Raw genomic sequence first — 19,574 nt, forward strand, 5'->3', positions numbered from 1 at the left:
TGATGAAGAACAGCTGAATGGCAAGGCGTTAGGGTTGGGGGAAGGGTGTGACTGTAAATGAGGGAATGTCTCTGTTGTAATGAAACAATTCCATATTCTGATTATAACAGTGGTTATACAAATCTATTCATGTGATAAAATTTCAAAGTAGTATATACCAAAGGAAAAAAAAAGGACATTATAAAAATTGGTGATATTCTAATGAGGTCTGTAGTTAAGTCAACAGTATTGTACCAATGCCAGTCTTTTCATTTCAAAAATGTACTAGAGTCATGTAAGATGTAATGATTTGGGGAAGCTGGAAAAAGGGTACATGGGAAATTTCTGTACTACTTTTCCAACTTCTTGTGAGTCTTGAATTATTTCAAGATAAGCATTTTAAAAAATAAGGGTGGTGTAGAGATAAGGATTATTCTGGAATTAAAGACAATTAAAAGATAAAATAGGGCTTCCCTGGTGGCACAGTAAGAATCCGCCTGCCAATGCAGGGGACACGGGTTCGAGCCCTGGTCTGGAAGATCCCACATGTTGCAGAGCAACTAAGCCTGTACACCACAACTATTGAGCCTGCGCTCTAGAGCCCGTGAGCCCCAACTACTGAAGCCCACGTGCCTAGAGCCCGTGATCCGCAACAAGAGAAGCCACCACAATGAGAAGCCTGTACACTGCAACAAAGAGTAGCCCTCACTCGCTGCAACTAGGGAAAGCCCATGCACAGCAACGAAGACCCAACACGACCAAAAAAAAAGAGATAAAATAACCAGAGACATCAGCAAAAATATATGAGACTTAGGATCTCTGAAAATTCCCTTTCATAAAAGCAACAAAAAACTGGCAAAAAAAAAAAAAGAAAGTCAGAAACAACTTTTTCAGAACTCCTAGAAATTAACCAAAGGCTTTCAACAATCTGGCAAAACTATTCAAGAAAATAGGCTGAATCTTGGTAAGAACAGTAAACTTTGTGGTGTTTTAACTTGCACTGTTTCCATTCTTCCATTTCCAGCTCCACAGTAGACTTATCAGCCAACAGCCCACACTGACAGTGAAAACCAGCAGCCTTGCAGCTACCAGAGGGGTCAGAGCCACTACAAACCCTCTTTACCAAAGAATTACCATTATATGACCTGTCTGCTTGTTCCCATTTGCAAGGCTGTCTTATTTGACTTGACTTGGAGCTTGTCAGTGCAAACGACCTTTTCCCAAGGTGTGTTTTTGGAAAATATTAGAGGCAATCGATCAGTTTCCCAGCTGACTGAGAGGATGATAACAGTTGAAGCAAACAATAAGCTACCCAAAAAACGTGAAAGGAAAAACTGGAGAATGAAATGTCCATAGGAGATTTGACCAGCTCTGACATATTTCCGGCAGTCTAGGAAGCAACACGCACATGTAGGGCTGTGTGCATACCCAGGGCTAAGCACACGCCCAGGGAAGAACTGAGAAGGCCCTAAGTCTCCCCTCTGGCTGACTGTGAGCCTCTGTGCAAGCAGGAAGAGAGGGCTTAGGCAGAGCTGTCAACTGCCTGCCTAAGTGTTGACAGGGTACCCAAGACACACACAGAGCTCTCTGGCAAACACATGGAGACTTATTGGTTCCAGGCATTGAAGAAAATCTGTTCTTTCATTAGCTGACTACAAAGTTAACCAAGTAGATTTCAGTGGCTGCATTAGACAAAGATATAGATTTTAAAGAATTAGTTCAGAAAAGTCACTAAACAACTACAACTACAAGGAACAGCAACAAACCTGGGGAGGGGTGGGAGTCTGATGTTCAGAGTTGCCACATTATATTGGTTGCCTAGAGAGCAACCAATGCGGACTGGAGGGATGTTACCAAAAACAAATGACACAGAGATCTATAGGTCCACCTTTATTCAGAGCTTTTCTATAGGTTTGGTGGAGAGTTTGAAATGAACTAGTGGCTGGCAGGGAAAACCTAAGCAAACATGAATAGTAGCCTTGTAGTATTGTATTATGTGACTTCTTTTAAAATTCAATTTTTATATCTATTTTTTAGCGTCTGGATTTACTTTCTAAATCTACTGTTTTCTAAGATTTCAACTTTTCTTAATGTTTTGTTTTGAATTAGTATTCACGTTTCGAAAGATGTATTGAGAAGTCTCCTTCCTCTAACCTACCCACTACCATCTCTACACAACACCCGTCTATTTCAGTATTTCAGTGAATCTAAGTTGCCAACACTATACAATACACCAATATTTTGTGAACAACTTAAAAATACACTATTTAATGATAGGATATTAACATGCAGTCAATTTAAAGTTATATATTGATTTCAGAGATGTTGACATGTATATGTTTGATCTTACTTGTATCACAGCATGTTCTGTATGGTTTTTGTTTTGTTTCTTTTAAAATTTTTGTTCACTTTTTTCATTTCCACCCTCTATGCCTACACTGTTTTTTAACTGTACTTCATTCTGTGATGGTTTCTTCTAGATCTTTACTGAATTCTGTCCACTCACGTATCATCTCTTTACGTTTTCTCATTTATTCTTGGGAGTCTTTGTATTTCATCCTTGTGTTCTGTTTCATAAAAGTGGTGGCTATTTTGTTAAGTAATTTCTATTCACAGTCAAATATTCTGTTATAAATTTCATCTGTTCCCTGTAAATGTTTTTCTGGTGAGTGTTCTCAGCGAACAAACTAGTATATTTTGTTGCTTTTTTCCTACTTTTTAAACTTATTTTCCCATCAATCCTTCTGTTATTACTCGTCGGTAAATGAGTTGGGCTATTCCAAGAAACAGCCATTTACGTGAGACTCCTTGGGCGTGGGAGGGTAGGAAAACTGCTCTTTCAGCTGGTTGCTTTTCACAATCCAAATACTCTCTTCTTTCAGGTGCCACAGAAACAGACTGCCAACTGCAAAAAAAGGCCAGCCTGGTGCCTGTATGGGGCCCACTCCACAGCTTCTCTGAACCATACTAAGCCCAGGAAAGAGTCTACAACAGCCCCTCCTCACCCAAGTTTCTGCACGTTTTTCTCACAAGGGATAAACTTTTGTACTGATACATCACAGTGTGCTCTTCACCTTCATGAACTCCTTTTTTTCTACCACTTTAAAAATAACTCCATATGCTACTTTGTTTAAAAAAAAAATCTTATACAACTGAAAATAAGTGTATTACGTTTGCAAATTTAATATCTGGTGTTGGCAAGAATGTGCAGGAAATGGGAACACATAGCTTGTAAGCATGTAAAAAGGTAGAGTGATTGGAAATCAGAATTTAAACTGCACGTTTACTTTGACCCATCAATGCTACTTCCAGAAATCTATCCCTGAGAAATGTCTGCAACGAGGCTCAATGATAGATAATGAGATTCACTGCAGTAATGTTTATTACAGTGATAAATGGAAATAACTTAAATGTTCATTAATTGAGGACTTAATTATGGCACCAGCCTATCTGGGAACAGCACACAGTACAGGAATACAGTCTCCTTTTCTGGTTTTGTACTTTCCTGACCTCTAAAGATGGTTATGTCCTAAGGTGTGGTCCTCGTACCACTTCTCTATTTATACTCACTGTCAATGGGAGCTTTTCCACTCTCAAGGTGTTAAAGCACACATACAACATACCTTAGAGATAATGCAGGCTTGGCTCCAGACCACTGCAATAAAATGAATATCGCAATAAAGCGAGTCACACAAATTTTTTGGTTGCTCAGTGCATGTAAAAGTTGTGTTTACACTATACTGTAGTCTATTAAGTGTGTAACAGCATTATGCCTGAAAAAACACAATGTACATGCCTTAATTGTAAAAAATACTTTTTTGCTATAAAAAGCTAACCATCATCTGAGCCTTCAGGGAATCACAGCAGTGACATCAGAAATCACTGATTACAGATCACTATAGCGGATATAACAATAATGAAAAAGTTTGAAATACGGTGAAAATTACCAAAATGTGACATAGAGACACAAAGTGGGCAAATGCTGGGAAAAAAAAAAAAAGGCACTGATAGAGTTGCTTGATGTAGGCCTGCCATAAACCTGCAATTTGTAAAAAATGCAGTATCTGTGAAGCACCATAAAACAAGGTATGCCAGTACCTGCTTTAATTCCCAAATCTTAATCAGCAGCATGGACCTCCATCTTCAATTCCAGAATCGTATATACTTCAGAAATATATACCCAGCTATGCACGTGACATCTCCACTTCGGTGTGTTTAACCACTTGGATATCTCAAAATAAAATATCTAAAAGTAAACTCCTGATTTCCCCCTTGCTATTTCTCACTTCAGAAAGGGTAATTCCTTATCTGTAGTTGCTCAGGCAAAAATTGGTAGCTATCATTGCCTCCTTCCCTTTCTCTCCACTCAGAAAATTCTGACAGCTGTACCTTCAATACATATTGAGAATCTGAACTTTTCTGAAGACTTTTACTACCTCCATGCTGGTCCAAGCCATTAAGAGAGTCTAAGGTTTTATAATCTCCTACTTGGTCTCACTGCTTCCACTCTTGTCTTCTTTCAGTTGATTGTCAGCACAGCAGCCAGAGCAATCCTTTTAGAAATAAGTCAAATCATGTCACTCCTATGCCTTAGCCCTCGGATGGCACTCCTGTCTCACTCAAAATAAAATCCAAAGGATTTTGAATGGCCCACAAAGCCCTGTATACGTAATCTGGCTCTCATTGTTATCTCTGAACCATTTTGTACAACCCTGCCCCTCATTCTAGGCTGCTCTCCCTTGCTGCTCCTTGTTTATTCCTAAAATACAGACAGTGCTTACTTCGCACAACACTGATATGTGTGACTTTCACATACATACGTGAAACTGTATTCCCCCAGTCCCCCACCAACACTGTTCGAATTTCAGTTACTACAGTATAATTATTAACTGTGAGTAACTTCATAAAGTGCAAACTTTGCTACTAGCTCTTCGGTCCACAAATCACTCTGTAACTTACAGACATGCACATCGCACATCACTTCTTTCGAAGTATGTCGTTGACTGATTACTGCACATCTACTTCTCAGTTCATGCAGACGGCGAAGTGTGTAGTTGTGCTGTCTAGTTTCCTTGTGATAAACCCAGGTGAAATTTTACAAAAATGAACGACTGAAAGAGAACTGGCCAACAGTGATGAAAATGCAGAAAAAAATGTGATAAATCTAGAAGTAAAATGGGATGTGATTAGAAGATCTGGAAATGGCAACAGCAAAGATAATTTAGGATGAGACCTAGGCTTGTATGAAGCTATGGCTTGGACCACACTGAGAAAGTCCAATGAATATAAAAAAGGTGGTAAAGTCATTTTACTGTAAGCCACTATAGTGAAACGGAGTATTTACTTCCATTCTGGATTGAAGACTGTAAAAAAAACCCCACAACAACCCAATCACTCAGACCAAAATGTTGAATTAACTGCCACATTGAAAGAAGATGGAAATTACAGGGAGGATTAAAAAAAACCAAAAAACCAAAGCCTTTTACAGCCAATAAAGGCTGGATTCATTTTTTCAATAGTCAGCATTAATTTGATTAATGTAAGCTATCTGGTGAAACTGCTAGCACAGATAAAGATGCTGCTGTGGAATGTGCACCCAGATTCCAAGGATTAGTTAAGGAAGATGGTTTGATAAAAGGATAAAGATGTCCCTGGAAGTGATGCTGGCAACAACCTCACATTAAAGGAACTTCTGGAAATAACTTACAACACTGAAAAGACAAAGGATAGGGGCTTCCCTGGTGGCACAGTGGTTAAGAATCCGCCTGCCGGACTTCCCTGATGGAGTAGTGGTTAAGAATCCACCTGCCAATGCAGGGGACAAGGGTTTGAGCCCTGGTCCGGCAAGATCCCACAGGCCGCGGAGCAACTAAGCCCATGTGCCACAACTACTGAGTCCCGTGTGTCACAGCTACTGAAGCCCGCGCACCTAGAGCCCGTGCTCCGCAACGAGAGAAGCCACCGCAATGAGAAACCCGTGCACCACAACGAAGAGTAGCCCCCACTCGCCGCAACTAGAGAAAGCCTGTGCACAGCAATGAAGACCCAACACAGCCAAAAAATAATAAATAAATAAATAAATTCTTAAAAAAAAATCCGCCTGCCAATGCAGGGGACACGGGTTTGATCCCTGGTCTGGGAAGACCCCACACGCTGTGGAGCAACTAAGCCCATGTGCCACAACTACTGAGCCCACGTGCCACAACTACTGAAGCCTGCGCTCACAGTAATGAAGACCCAATGCAGCCAAAAGAAAAAAAAGACAGGATAAAATGTCAGGGCAGACCCAAACTTAGAAAGGAGTATGACAATTCACCAAAGCATAGAAGGACTCTTGCTCTGTATTGTAAGTTATTCAATGTGAATAAGGGAAGCATTGTTCCAACTACAGTCGTCCCTTAATATCCACCCCCGCGGATACCAAAATCCATGGATACCTGTGGATGCTCGAGATGTGGAACCCTTAGATACAGAGGGCCAACTGTACTCTTGATTAGCTTTTATTTATTTATTTCTTTTTTCTTTTTTTTTTTTTTTTTTTGGCTATGCTGCGCAGCTTGTGGGATCTTAGTTCCCGACCAGGGTTTGAACCTGGGCCCTCAGCAGTGAAAGCGTGGAGCCCTAACCCCTGGACCGCCAGGGAATTCCCACTTGATTAGCTTTTAGAAAGAAATAAAACACTTTAATTCTCAGCGCTTCTGATGTTCAAATTACAGTGTACTAAGTAAATTTTAGTTTTACTATGTTTTTCATTTCCCTATATATTTTAACTGACAGTTAAGAGAGTTTTTGATACGTTCACAAATGTTTTTAAGGTCACAGAACAGTTATAAATAACCATGCACAGTTTCCGTTTACGTGGTTATTTGCACATTCCTGCACTAATGTACAAAGTGGTGACTGCAAATACTCCTACCTCAAAGTCTTAGTCCCTGCTCTTTCCTCTGCCTGACAGTCTGACATCAGGGAGCATGTGGCTTATTCCTCCATGCTCTTAAAGCCTCTGCTCAGAGAGGCCTTTCTATAAGTCATCACCCCTTCCTCCCATCACTTATATTCCATTTACACTGTTTTCTTTTTCTTCACGTATTTATTATTTCTCTACACTCACTAGATAGTAAGCTTAAGGAGAACGGACACTTTCAGTCACTCTTATATCCTCAGATTCTAAAATGATACTTGGCACACACATGGCATTCATAAATTTTTTTTGAAGTTTTATGAAGAAGTAGATCTAAATATATTAACATGGTAAGCTATTACAGATATAAGTATAAAATGCAGTATATAAAACAATCAACAAAATCCTGTTTTTAAGAATCTATCAATCTATCTACACGTGTATGTAGAAAAAGACGTGGAAAGATGCCTAACAAAACTTTAACCAATCAACATTACTCTGGGGGAGTGCGACTGGCGGGGGGGTGGAGAATAGGACGATTTTCTCTTTATACCTTAAATATTTTTATATTGTCTCATTTTCTTTTCCAAAATATTACTTTTAGAATCAAGGAGATAAAGAGTAAAGAAAACGGAATGCATTAAGTATTGTCACGATGCCATTTTCGATAGCAACAATAACTGGTGTTTACTGCGAGGCGGGCTCTGTTCCAAGTGGATTCAATACACAAGGAGCCTAGGAGGCAGGTGCTGTAAGTATGCCCACTGCATAAATGAGGTAAATAACGGTCAGAGAGGCTGAGAAGCGTGTCCAGATCTCATAGCTAGAAAATGGTTCTTTCAGATGCACACACTAGTGGTTCTTTTTAGAGGCAAATGATGTGAAGTCTGCGACATGTATTAGACTTTTCTGTCCTCAATGATGTGCTCACCCTGCAGGCCTAGGCGACCCAGACGTACTCCGCATAGAGCTCTCCACTCGAGGGCTAGCCACTTCAGGAGGCTGAGGAGGAATGAGGGTTTTCCGAACTGCCATTCTGAAAGAGTAAAGAGACAAACCCAGACGGCATTAAAGGATAAGAACGACACATTTGCTAAGTGTACCTATGGCTAGGTATTTTTTAATGGATTTTCAAATTTTACCAAAGTAATGAAGGCAGATTATTTAAAAAACCAAATAGTACTAAAACGCTTTTAATAACATACAGCAGATCCCTTCCCCCTGCCTCCCCACTTCCTGCCTGTCTCTCTTCAGGAAGCAACCATTGCGACTCTTTTACCTGCTTCTTCTACCTTCTACCTACATATCTCCTTTGTACTTAATATTAAAATTTAGGGACTTCCCTGGTGGGGCAGTGGTTAAGAATCCGCCTGCCAATGCAGGGGACACGGGTTCAATCCCCGATGCCGCAGAGCAACTAAGCCCACGTGCCACAAGTACTGAGTCTGCTCTAGAGCCCACGAGCCACAACTACTGAGCCCACACGCCGCAACTACTGACGCCCTCGCACCTAGAGCCTGTGCTCCGCAACGAGAAGTCACCGCGATGAGAGGGCCGCACACCGCAATGAAGAGTAGCCCCCCTCACCACTAGAGAAAGTCCACACGCAGCAATGAAGACCCAATGCAGCCAAAAAAAATAAATATATAAAACATAAATAAATAATAAAAAAATTTAAAAATAAAATAACATTTAAATCTGTTTAGCAGTTACAATCATTATTGTACCTATGTATTTATATTGACCTGAGGAACTGAGTGAAAACAGTTGATCAAGGTAGCTAGTGATCAACTGTGTCACGCAGTAGACAGGCCACACGTGGCTCCGACTGACCACTAACTACTGGAGCTTAGCAATGTGGAAGTCATAAGTGATCTTGACACATTTAGTTTTGGCGGAGTGGTGCAAGCAAATGCTAGAAGAGTCGTCTGAGACGAAACGGCTAGAACATACCACTTTGCAATGCCTAACTGTGAATGGATCCAGACACTGATTGTAAGACTGCTAACATCTCAAAAAGGTTGACTTCCACACAGCATACTTCTCCTGATAAAAAGACTAAACCACCAACTTAGGAAGGAGTCTTGCCAAAAGGGGAGAAAAAGTGAAGTTCACCAAGCCTTTAGATTCAAGTAACAACTTAGAGAAAATGTGGAGGAGAGAAAAACAAGTGAAACCAGACAATGGGGGCAGGGGGTTGGATTGTGTTCCCTAATATGACCCATCCGAGTCCTAACCCCTGCTACTCGCGAATGTAAAAAAAATAGGGTCTTTGCCAACGTAATTAAGTAGATAAGATCATTCTAGACTTAGGGCAGGTCCTAAATCCAATGATCGGTATCCTTTCAACAGAAAGGAGAGGGAGATTTGAGACACACAGACACAGAGGGAAGGCCATGTGGATATGGAAGCAGAGGTTGGAGTGGTGCATCCACAGGCCAAGCAACACAAAGGACCGCCAAGAGCCACCAGAAGCTGGAAGAAGGGCACGGCGTGGATCCTCCCTGAGAGTGTTCAGAAGGAACCAACCCTGCCGACGTGTTGATTTCAGACTTCTAGTCATCAGAACTGTGAGAATAAACTTTTGTTGTTTTAAGCCACCAAACTTGTGGTAATTTGTTATAGCAGCCCTAGGGAACTAACAGAATGGGGATGCAATCGACAAATTCAGGGAGAGAGTTGGGAGGGGAGAGGAAAACTCTACAGGACAAAAGACCAAGTTTCTTCAACAGACAAACTGCAAGGAAAAAAGAAATGGAGGTAACATATATTAGAAGAGTCTTAATAGACATATCGACCAATCGTAATGTGTGTACCTTATCAGAATACAGACTCAAATAAATAATATAACAAAACAAAATTTGTGACATTTGAGATCACTGGAAGTTTGAACAATGACTAAATATTTGATAACATTATGGGGTTATAACACTTTTTAAAGTATGTATTTCAATAAACACATGCTGAAATATATACGAATATATACAAACAAAATGATGTGTTCCCTATGATTTGCTTCAAAATAATATGGTGGAAAGTGGTGGAAAGGCATACAGATAAAACATGAACTGATAAGTTAATAACTGAAGTTGAATGATGGGTATAAATTCAGATGTTCAAATCTGTATTATGTTTAAACCTTCCACAATAAAAAGTAAGAAATAAACAAAAAAGCAAGACCACTCAATCCCCCATTCCTCAGTACAAACAAACCCTCCAAACCCCTAAAGAGATACACTACTATAAACCCACAGAATGACCAAACTTAAAAAAGAGTGCCAAATAACAAGCGTCGATGATGATGAAGGCAAGGACCCCACTGCTGGTGAGAGTGTAAATGGGTACAAACACCTGGACAAACTGCTGGCGTTACCTGCTGGAGCTGAAAATGAGCACAGCCCACAGCCCAGCAAATCCCCTCCGCGGTACGTAACAGCACTGCATTTATGGATGCATCAAAGGTGATGTACAGAGATGTTCGGGGTAACATTATGGCCCTAAACTGGAAATAACCCAAATATCCATGGTTAAACTATGGTCTTCTCAGACAAGAGCATTTTATATAACCATAAAAAAAGTTACAGTTATATGCACTAACATGGATCAATCTCCCAAAATCAAGTGAAAGAAGATGGACTCACACAAAAAATGTATATGATTCTATGGGAGCTCAAAAGAGGCAAAACAAATCCATAGGGTAAAAAGAAAAACTGAAAAAAAAAAAAAAAGAAAAACTGGTTAGTAATCTTTGGGAGAAAGTGCTGATAATGTCCTGTTTCTTAACCGATACAGCAGTTATACGTTTGTGCTGACTCATTACACTGTACATACATTATCTGTGCAGTTTTCTATACTTCAGTGAAAGTGCTGAAAGAAAGAGAGACTGGAAGAAGTGGGGCTAGCAAACAGAGACAACGCCTTCATTTTCATTGCAAACAGGAGCAAAAAAATGGGGCAGAGAGTGGAGCAAAGTGGAAGAAATGATAACAAGTTTATACTTGTTTATGTGAAGGATCCACTAACAAGAAAAAACTGACGGAGGAGAGAGGCACAAGAGCTGGAGCAGTTCTCACGGAGGTGAGACGGGCGGCAGTCAGGCGCTCTGGAGAGATGCCCTGAGAGCTCAGCTCTGAGTGATGAGCCCACCACTGAGAGATGGAGGCGGAGCTGGAGACAGAGGCAGGCAGGCAAGCATGTGACAGCTAGCTTGTGAACTTCTCTTCTGTGTGTTTCCATTTTCTCAAGAACGTAGCAGAAAGAAAAAAGTAGGTGGGCACATTCATTAGCTACAAGTGAACGTAGGGGAGGAGGCGTGGAAGTCTGGAAAGGAGCAGAGGTACACGGGTGTCTGGAGGAATGGCCAAGGAAAGCAGACTGTGCTGGTCCGCTGGGAGATCCCAGGGGAGGTGTGTGAGGTTAAGGCGGACGAGGCAACACTCTGCTGCACACAGGCACGCGGCACAACACAAATTAAGCAGAACGCTGGATTTTAACTCTGACTTTGACAAAGTGAAGAGGACGACAGGGAAGCTGAGGCTGCACGCAAGGAAATGACTGCAACGCACCACAGACTCTGAACCAGGGAGGGCAGACAAAGAGGCCAGGAAAGGCAGTGAGGAAAAGTGAAAGGGTGGTAAGGACCAATAGACTGAAGGCTCCCAACTGGGTGTTGCTGGGAGTCGCTGCCAGGGACGTGGAAAGAGAGGCGGGCTGTGGGACCCTAGGGTACAGAAAAAGCTGCTGAACTTTTGTGCCGTGGAGTGCTAGCGCTCATGGGTGTGCCCTGCTGAGGGAGGGCGGATGCAGAGGATGCATTCAAGCAACTGAGAGGCCAGAGAGCTGGGAAATCATTTCTGTTTACATTAAAGTTGAAGATGGTATGACACAGCCAGACACTATGTACCTTCTGAAGGACAAACACAGACCCCAAATCAAACCTGAATCTGTCCCACAAGGTAGCCACCAGCCACATGGGGCTACTAAGCACTTGAAAGGTGACAAGTGCAACTGATGAGCATGATTTTTAACAATATTTCATTTAAACTAATTTGAATTTAAAAACTGGTACTTGATTCAGTTACTGGAAAACTTTTCAGTATGTCTGGATTAAGCTGGCTATGTGAAACTACTTTTTCAATTGCAAATTTTATGAAATCTAAATACAGGCCAGGAAGCATGTCCACTGTTGAGAAGGATGGGCCTGAAAGTGGCAGTGAGGCCCAAAGAGGACAGCCACCCCACTTCCAGGCCCAGTGACAGGATGGAATGGGGAGGGAGAGACAGCCACCACCCTGGGGAGAGTCGAGGAAGTCGAGACCCCGAAGAAGAGTCAGGTTCCAATTAAAGCAAGAAGCCACGCTCAGAGAAGAGGTCAGGCCACAGGGGACTGAGATGATGACGGACGATCTCAGAGGGCACAGCAGAAGGGACTTTGGAGGTGACTAAGCATGGGAGAAGGGCCAGATCTCATTTTGTCCAGTGCTGTGAAATTTCAAAATATTTTACCGTGGTGCCAGTTTGTATCCATTGCCATCTACTGTACCAAGCATTTCATGGTTCGTTAAAATAGGAAACTCCTACCCTTCGGTTTTGGTGATTTTCTATGAATTATTTTTAAGTCGTCCTCTTCTCTTCTCTGATCTGTCTTGCTGAAACCCCATCACTTGGAGGCAGGATCTCCTGAACTGGTTCTTTAAATTTTGGGTCTTTTCTCTCCTATTCTCTCTCTCTTTGTCTTTTTGCTCTACTTTTGAGAGATTTCCTCAATTTTACTTTTCAAGTTTTCTACTGAGTTTTTGATTTCTGGACACATTCTTGTTCTCGGAATGTTCCTTTTGTGGAGCACGGCCTTCCTGTTTCATGGATGCAGTTTTCATTTGTCCTTTGAAGATGGTACTGACAGTGTCTGTCTCTGTTCATGTGTTCTTATGTTTTGTTTTTAGTTTTATTCCCCTTGCCTAGCCTCTGCATCTTCTGAGCTGCTTTTTTCAGTGTGTTCGCTGTGGCTTCTACCTTGCATTGTTAGAAGAACCCTCAGATACCTGATATGCTTGGCTGCACGCTCATGAGGAGTGGGGGGACTAAAAAGCCGGTTGGAAGCTCTGAGCTTGTGGCGGGGCTTGTTTACTTTAAGGGCAATCGGAGCCCTGTCCTTAGTGTCCTTAAACCCCTACTGTTGGTATCCTTAGCTCTTTCCCCTCGGGCTGGAACGGACCCTAGAAGCAGGGTACAGTCGTCTTCTCACTTTCTGTCAACAGAGTTAAATTCAGCTGCCAGGGTCGTGTCAGCCACGAGGGAGAAGTCTCAGCACTCCACACAGGCTTGGTCCCCTAATCCGTTTTTGGTACAGCACCATGCTCTTCACTGTGCTGGCTAATCCAGGTGGATACCCCCAGTTCTTCCCGCTCCTGGTCCTTTTGAAGATTCACAATTTAAACAAGGATGGTTCTCAGCGCTCTTCTCTGCAGACTTAACGTTCACCTTTTTCACGGCTAAGGGAGCGAGTGAGCACTTGCCTATTTGCTTTCCAGCTTCAAAGACTTGTTGCTGTTGTGTCTTCTCCTATTCTCCCCACCTCTGTGTGTTTATAATCTTTTTTTAAAAAAATATTTATTTATTTACTTACCCACTTACTTATTTTTGGCCATACTGTGTGGCTTGTGGGATCTTAGTTCCCCAACCAGAGATGGAACGTGCGCCCTTGGCAGTGAAAGCGCGGCGTCCTAACCACTGGACCACCAGGAAATTCCCTACGGTCTTTTTTTTTTTTTTTTTGTGGTACGCAGGCCTCTTACTGTTGTGGCCTCTCCCGTCACGGAGCACAGGCTCTGGACGCACAGGCTCACGGGCCCAGCCACTCCAAGGCATGTGGGATCTTCCCGGACCGGGGCACGAACCCGTGTCCCCTGCATTGGCAGGCGGACTCTCAACCACTGCGCCACCAGGGAAGCCCCCCTACAGTCTTTTTAAAAAGCCTCTTACTATAAGTTCTGTAGGGTTTTGAGAGGAAGAGAAATTTAGAAGTGCATATTCAATCTGCCATCTTAACTACAAGCTCTGCCTTGTGTTTTCATTAATATGGTTACTGTGTCATGGACTGACTTAGGATTAAGACAGAGACTCTGGTCTCTGCTATGGCAGAGCACATACCTTCCCGCCTATGACCCACCAACTCAGAAGCTTATACGACAACACAGAACACTATTTGCTACTAAATATGACCCTTAATACACTTGGGAGACTGCCTGCCCCGAGCAACAATTCATTTAGGACGATGAGGAAAAAATACACAGCACACATTACTGTGCCTAGCTAGACAAGCCTGAAGAGTTCACTTCAAGCTACTTTAGGGGTTCTAGGGTTAAACTCTCAGAACCAGAGAGAACTCCTAAAAGTACGTAATATGCAACACATGCTTACAAACTGACACCCAACTGACTCCTGGATTCTTACCATCCTGCAGTCTGAGCTTGGCCAGGCTCTACTGAATAACCCGGCGGTCAAGTTATTTTGGAGGAAATTGAGTTTGCTATCAGCACTGGATTACTGCCTACTGTTTACACCAATTACCTCCAGAATTAGCGGTGTCCTTTGGCACTTCTGGATCTACTCACCCATCTGTGGCAGGTTTCTTCCGGAGTATACTTGGCCGTGGGGACGAGCCCTGGGCTGGAGCGTTGGTGCTCGCACTCTGGCTGTGAGTCTGCACCACAGTTGTTGCTGCTGGAGCGGCACTGAATGGGTTGCTAAGAGGGTTGGCTACAATTGTGGCTCCATCTGCCAACACCACTGCTGGAGGACAGGAAAGAGCAATGAAGAGAAGGAAACGGAAGTAACATCACTAAAATGTCACGTAAGACAAAAAACAACGATCAGACCACCACAATCAAGAGTATCCATGTTAGGACTGTCCAATTTCAAGAAGATGAGGGATAAGGACAAAAGCAGATGGCAAACTGGGGAGGTTACAAAGTCTACTGATGCACGATTAAGAACGTCTTTTCTTTGCTCTACAATCATAATTACTAATAAGTGAGATGAGATACATAAAGTATATAGTATACTGCAAGAAATGTTCTGCTACAGTTTTTTGGTGAAATACCACCAACTCTCAATTCCTAATAATGGTACCAACATTCCAGTCTATCTTTACAGCTTTACAAACAACTCCAAAAAAAATCTTAGGGAATTTCCTGGCGGTCCGGTGCTTAGGACTCCGCACTTCCACTGCCAGGGCCCAGGTTCAATCCCTGGTCGGGGAACTAAGATCCCGCAAGCCACGCAGCACGACCAAAAGGTAAAAAAGAAAAAGAAAATCTTGAAATGGAATGAGAACACTAGTCTTATGAGGTGAATGTACTCCCTCAACTAAGAGCTCTTTTAGAACGCTTCTCCCCATGTGCAAGCGCACGTTAGGCTGTTTATGTACGTAGTTTCTAATGCTTACAAAGACCCTGACAGGTAAGTTCTAAGCAACTCATGTTACAAAGAGAAAATTAAGGCCTAGCAAGCTTACCTGAGACCACAAAGCCAGCAACTGGCAGAACCATGATTCAAACCCTGTGTACCTTTTCCCTCCACACCAACTTCCATGTAAAAAATTAAAATTACCTGAAGTCTTTCCTTCAGGCTGAGGCTGCTGGGTCCCTATTGGTGCAGGCTGAAGTCCTTGGGTGCTGATTGGGGTTGCTGAGTGAATGCCCTGTGTGCCTATGGGGGCTGGCTGGATCCCTGGGGTCCCAATGGGAGCTGGCTGGATGCCCTGTGTACTGATGGGGGCTGGCTGGATCCCTTGGATATGTCGAGCGTGGGATGCATCCACTGTCATCAACTGCATGGGGTTCAGGTGGACTGTGGACGCCACCCCGACTCCAGTCTGAGCCGTGATGGCAGAGTTTGGAGCCTGAGCTGAAACTAAAAATGATGCAAAAAGTGACAAAAATGTTAGCTTTGATTGGCACAGTCCACATAAGGAGAAAAACACTCAAATCAAAACAATTTTTCCACTGTTCAAGATCTAAACTCTCAGTTAAAAAAAAAAAGTGCTACGTAAACTCTATACGTTGAGGCTTCCCCCCCACTACTTGCACCAATTTGATACGATCTCTGCAGATTGCTAGAAATAGCATTAAAATGAGAAAAAAGCAATCATTTATTAAAAGCCAAATGTGAGCCAGGCAACTATGTAAGTAATTAATATAAAACTTCTGAGATACATCCATGCCTCCAGGTCAAGAATCTTTGCTTTAATTGATAGAACCACTATCACAGGCACTTCTGAAATACAGTAGTTGCGGATTTTAAATTCCAAAATATGCACTGAAGAGAGAAGTAACTTGTCCTTTTATCTATCAGGCAAACATATCATCTGTGTATATTAAAAACAAACAAACAAAACTGAAAACAAAAACATTCCCAGGAAGCGACAAAAAAAAGAAGGGATTTCTCACTGTTTGTGGAAAGAAAACAAACAAACAAAAGACTTTTCTTCTCGGTCATCAAAACAATCTGGAAAAAGATATACGTATCCCCATGTTCACTGCAGCATTATTTAGAATAGCCAAGATATGGAAACAATCTGTGTCCATTAGTGGATGAATGGATAAAAAAGATATGGTATGTATATCCATACACACATAATGGAATATTACTCAGCCATTAAAAAAGAAAAACCCGAAATACTGCCATTTGTGACAACATGGATGGACCTAAAGGGTATTACGCTTAGTGAAATAAGTCACAAAGAGAATGACAAATACCATATGATCTCACTTATATATGGAATCTAAAATGCAGAAAACAAAAATAAACCAAGCTCTTGGATACAAAGAACAGACTGGTGGGTGCCATAGGTAGGGGTGGAGAGTGGGCGAAATGGGTAAAGGTGGCCAAAAGGTACAAACTTCCAGTTATAAGATAAATAAGTCATGGGGACGTAATGTACAGCATGACGACTATAGTTAGCAATACTGTATTGTATATTTGGAAGTTGCTAAGAGAGTAGACCTTAAAAGTTCTCATCACAAGAAAAACAATCTCTAACTGGACGGTGACAGATGTTAACTAGACTTGTGGTGATTATTTTGCAATATATATAAACATTGAATCATTAGGCTGTACATGTGAAACTAATATATGTCAATTACCTCAATTTTTAAAAAATAATCTAACTGAAAATGTTTTTTAACCATAGAGATAAAGGTTTAAATTATTATTATGCATAAGAAAAGTATAGTGAAAAGTTACTACGTGTAAATTTATAGTCATGGCTATATTGTAATTCTTCCTTTGAAAAATATATACATACACAATTTCCAGAGCATTATAGCTTCTTCCTGAAAAGTGTATCTGTGCTATTTCTGTTAAATAACAGGTTTTGGTCATTTGCCTGCTGTTGAACCTACAGTCTAGTCACCACTCCAAGCCTTTTTAAGATCCAATCTTATTTCACACTTTGTGTTCTCACTCACACTATGTTCCTGCCCAAACCAAACCACTCTGTTCTGACCACATACTCCAGCTAATACTTTATTCACAGACAGAAATGTGCTTTTCTCCAAACCCACTACGGCTCTGCCCTATACTTTCTGAAAGATGCTTTCCAAATGTCACTTCCTTCAGGAAATCACTCCTGACCTCCAACCCTACCTTCTCAAGTAGACATAACCTCTTACCTCAGAAGCAGCATGGCTTTGCTCAAGCCCCTCTTTTAAGATTTAGCATATTATAATATCTCTTCATGTCTAATCTTCCTACTAGACTCTAAGCTTATTGAAAGCTGTTTAAAAGTCAACTTTAAAAATAGAGCCTAGCATAGGAGCCTTAACCAGGACCTTACAAAAAATTAGGGTTTCAATAAATATTCAATAGGATACTGTAAGCTGGTTACTAAATCATTTTTTCATTTGTGTCCATCCATGTTTAGATTCACACGTCTGAGAAATAATATATTACCTCTCATCTGCACCAACAATGACAGTTTGATCCTGGAAGAAATAAAGTATTGAACGTACTATTCATTTTTCTGTGTCAGTATCTATCAGGGCTACAGCAGTGATGAAAGAAGAATAATGTAGAGAAACAGACGACTGGCAGGATCCCCAACACTTCAGACAGTGCTCTTATGATGGATTTTTACAATAAAGGTTTATATAGAATGATAGTGTCTGCATAGTTGATTCTAGGTCAAGAGAGACTCTGCGTGCCCTTTTCAGCTGGCTAGCATTCAGAGAAATACACAGTGGTCATGAATGACCTTCTCCATAAAAGCAAAATGACTGCACTGTTATAGAAGTTCTGTTATAGAATCATGTTATAGAGTTCTGTTATAGAACTTCACTGTTATAGAATTCAAGGTAGTAGATGAAGGAGAGAACCTGAAAGCAAGTGCTGTTACTGATAAAGAGACTTAAGAATTTTCAGCAGTTAGTGTAACACACACACGTGAAATTTACTTCCTAATTGCCAACATGCTTCTATGATACTTTTCGCATCCTACTTTTGGCAACAATCAATTAAACATTATTCTACTTTATAAGATTGTTAATTAAAAAACACTGTTATGAAGTTCCTTTAAAAAGAAAGTTTTGAAAAACAAACACCCCCCACCCCGCAAAAAAAAAAAAAAAATCAAAACACACACATAGAACAATGTAGAGATGGAGGAACCTATTTTCAAAGCTATTTAAACCTCAGTATTGGGACTTGCCTGGTGGCGCAGTGGTTAAGAATCTGCCAATGCAGGGGACATAGGTTCAAGCCCTGTTCTGGGAAGATCCTACATGCCGCGGAGCAACGAGGCCCGTGCGCCACAACTACTGAGCTTGCGCTCTAGAGCCCAAGAGCCACAACTACTGAAGTGCGAGCACCTAGAGCCTGTGCTCCACAACGAGAAGCTGCTGCAAGGAAAAGCCTGCGCAGCTCAATGAAGAGTAGCCCCGCTCACCACAACTAGAGAAAGCCTGCACACAGCAACGAAGACCCAACACAGCCAAAAATAAATAAATAAAATAAATAAATTTATATATATATTAAAAAAAAAACCCTCAGTGTTTGAAAGTTTTAGACTAGCACTGTCCTAATGAAAATATAAGTCATACATGCAATTTTAGATTTTCCAGTAGCCACATTAATAAATTAAAACGCAGGCCAGGGCTTCCCTGGTGGCGCAGTGACGACGCAGGGGACGCGGGTTCGTGCCCTGGTCTGGGAAGATCCCACAGGCCATGGAGCGGCTGGGCCCGTGAGCCATGGCCGCTGAGCCTGTGCTCCACAACGGGAGAGGCCACAACAGTGAGAGGCCCGCGTACCACACACACACACACAAAAACACAGGCCAAATTAATTTTAATGACATATCTTGTTTAACTCAATATATCCAAAAATTATCATTTCAAAATATAATCACTATAAAAGTTATTAATAACATACTCTACATTCTCTTTTCCATATTATGTCTTCAAAATCCAGGGTACATTTTACTCTTAAAACACATCTCAATTCAGAGACTAAATTTCAGAAATATTCGATTTGTATTTTGATTCCATAAAATCTACAATTTTGAAAAAAGTAGTTGCATATCACTAAGTTGTACCAAACATATTTGAAATTTCTCTCATTTTAATTAAGTAAAACAAAAAATTCAGTTCTTCATTTGTGCCGGATCCCCTTCAAATGCTCAATGGCCACCATGTGG

General features: G+C 41.5%; 1 protein-coding gene across 6 annotated transcripts in view; it reads right to left on the reverse strand.

Annotated features, from left to right (window-relative positions):
* Positions 1-19,574, reverse strand: part of SAP130 (Sin3A associated protein 130) — a 75,615-nt gene that overhangs the window by 28,928 nt on the left and 27,113 nt on the right. For 4 of the 6 annotated variants that reach the window (XM_060016999.1, XM_060017000.1, XM_060017002.1 and 1 more), the window contains 3 exons: positions 15,491-15,793; positions 14,494-14,671; positions 7,812-7,916 (listed from right to left, as the gene is read on the reverse strand). In XM_060016999.1, coding sequence (XP_059872982.1) covers positions 7,812-7,916; positions 14,494-14,671; positions 15,491-15,793 — 586 coding nt within the window. The remainder of the gene's footprint in view (positions 1-7,811; positions 7,917-14,493; positions 14,672-15,490; positions 15,794-19,574) is intronic. The other 2 variants (XM_060017001.1, XM_060017004.1) reach the window with 1 other exon arrangement.

This window comes from Delphinus delphis, chromosome 7 (assembly GCF_949987515.2).
Source record: "Delphinus delphis chromosome 7, mDelDel1.2, whole genome shotgun sequence".
NCBI classification, from domain to species: Eukaryota; Metazoa; Chordata; class Mammalia; order Artiodactyla; family Delphinidae; genus Delphinus; species Delphinus delphis.